Source organism: Solanum stenotomum, chromosome 6 (genome assembly GCF_019186545.1).
Source record: "Solanum stenotomum isolate F172 chromosome 6, ASM1918654v1, whole genome shotgun sequence".
Lineage (NCBI taxonomy): Eukaryota > Viridiplantae > Streptophyta > Magnoliopsida > Solanales > Solanaceae > Solanum > Solanum stenotomum.
In genome coordinates, this window is record NC_064287.1 from 46,651,753 (window position 1) to 46,653,996 (window position 2,244).

A 2,244-nucleotide genomic window follows, 5' to 3' on the forward strand; every position below is an offset into this window, starting at 1 on the left:
ATTAATTTGAATTTTTTACATAAATAATATCAATAGAAGAAATGAGATCTCTTGATTATATTACTATTTGCATCATTCATACAGTAGTTGTTGCATTTGAGCTTGATTCTAACTTCATCTGTGACATGAGCTTGTTCATATTGTCGTTCCCATATCCAATAAAGGAGGGGTGCTACTATTGCAGTAAACTGACAGTCAACGTAAAATTAGCTAATTTCATAATGTATTCTCTTAATACAACTCCAATTCAATAGGGGTTGATCGAGGCATATAATAGTATAGATGTTGTATTTGCAGCTTAATTATATATTTCTATCACACAAAAGTGAAATTGGTTGTTGAAACTACTCAATCATATATGATATATTAATTCTCATAAGATCCATAAAGGAAAAACAAAAAAAAATTAGCAAATCATTTTTTTTCTTTGCCTTTTCCTCCAATACGTTTACAAAATGTATAAAGAGATTTTTAAAAAAAATTGGAAAATGGATATATTTAGACCATGCTTGATCAAGCTCTTTAATTTCTAGAAATAATCTAAATTAGAACACTACAAATATAAATGAATTCTATCTTTTCTTTCACTAATATAATAATATTACAAGCTTAATCCCAATTGAAGATCCAAAGGTTTACATGAACTTTTTTGTTTAGTAGATGAAGAATTATCCAAAATAGTTGATGGAGGCTTCATATAATTATTTCCTCCATGTGTAAGAGTAAATGTATAATTGTTAGAATCTTGATGAAATGGCCACTTTGCTCCTCCTTCTTCTGATGAGACTTGATAATCATAATTAGGGTTGAAACTAATTTGGGATTCTTCATAAACATTAAATTGAGGATCATAAAATTGATAATTAATAATATTATTGTTGTTATAATTTTGATGATGAAATGGTTGAAGATAGCAACTTAAGCTTGCTTTTCTTGCTTGAAGTTGTAGTCTTTTTTTCCTCATTCTTTCCTTTTTATGAGCATTTTGATGACCTCCCAAAGCTTGAGAATTTGCAAATTGTTTTAAACAATATTGACACTCAAATTTCTTCATTATTTCTTCATGATTTGATAATATTTTTTCTTGATGATGAATATTTCCTGATGAAACTGTGGAAGCTGATGATGAATTTACACTTTCTTGATCTTCTTTTGATGAATTATTTTGGACTATTTTTGGAGATTTTTTTGGATCATCAATAAGCTCAAAACCAAATATTTTAAGCTTCTTGTTGTTGTTTTCTATACATGATTTAGAAGAGGATTCATGATAATTTTCTCCATTTATATTGGATGATGGAGATTGAAAAGTACTAGAAACAACATCTTTAGCCATGTTAATTTTTCTTGAGAAAATGAAATGAATTTGAAAGAGGGAATAATAAAAGAAGGATGATGTTTTTGTGTGTGACTTATGATGGACTAATTTGTGTTTTGCATACTCTTCCTTATATAGTAGATTTCAATGGATTTTTGTCTGGTATACCACTCATGTGCATTGACACCATAAAAGAACTTTTATACTATCAATCAATATAAACTTAATTTATTATAAAAAATTAATTAATATCATTGATTTTTGATGGACGTCTAATTTACTTGTAATTATATTATAAGTGATATATTTAATTAAGAAAATTACTATTTTTAATGAATATCTCTTCGATCGGAGATGATTTACTGGTAATTAATTATATTATAAGTGATTTGATTATGTGAATATTTTTATATTTGTGTATAAAATTTAAATACTTTTGACTATATGCAATGCAACTACTTTGTTTTATATATATATTTAAAAAAATGGCATAGGGCATAAATGTAGCAATAGTCAATATTAAAGAAAGAGAGAGGGGAAAAAGAAAAGTCATAATTAGGAAGCTGTCTCTCATGCAATATAAACAAATCTTGTAAAATATTAATGCATTAGATATACCATAAACTTTTCCAACGAAAAGAGGATTCAGTGTGTATGATTAACGACTAAAATAATCATTTATTCTTACTTTAAAAAAAAATTGGAATTAAAAAACATGCAATTATAGTACCACTTGATTACTTAAAAAAATAAATAGAAATATTCCATGCTTGAAGAGAGGAGAATGTTTTAAATATTGTAAATGCAAAACAACAAAAGTCAAAGAAAGATAGAGGATGTAATCACCTGGAAGGACTCAACAAATCTATCACTGTACTTAAAAGGTTTATTTATTACTTGTTTTATTGACCAATTTGGTTAGTGGA

At 26.6% G+C, this 2,244-nt stretch overlaps 1 protein-coding gene across 1 annotated transcript; it reads right to left on the reverse strand.

Annotated features, from left to right (window-relative positions):
* Nucleotides 1–564: 564 nt before the first annotated feature.
* Nucleotides 565–1,445, reverse strand: LOC125867860 (zinc finger protein 5-like). The gene has a single exon (XM_049548451.1). It carries the CDS (start codon nucleotides 1,334–1,336, stop codon nucleotides 602–604), a length of 735 nt encoding a protein of 244 aa, XP_049404408.1. The 5' UTR covers nucleotides 1,337–1,445; the 3' UTR covers nucleotides 565–601.
* Between the last annotated feature and the right edge of the window lie 799 nt (nucleotides 1,446–2,244).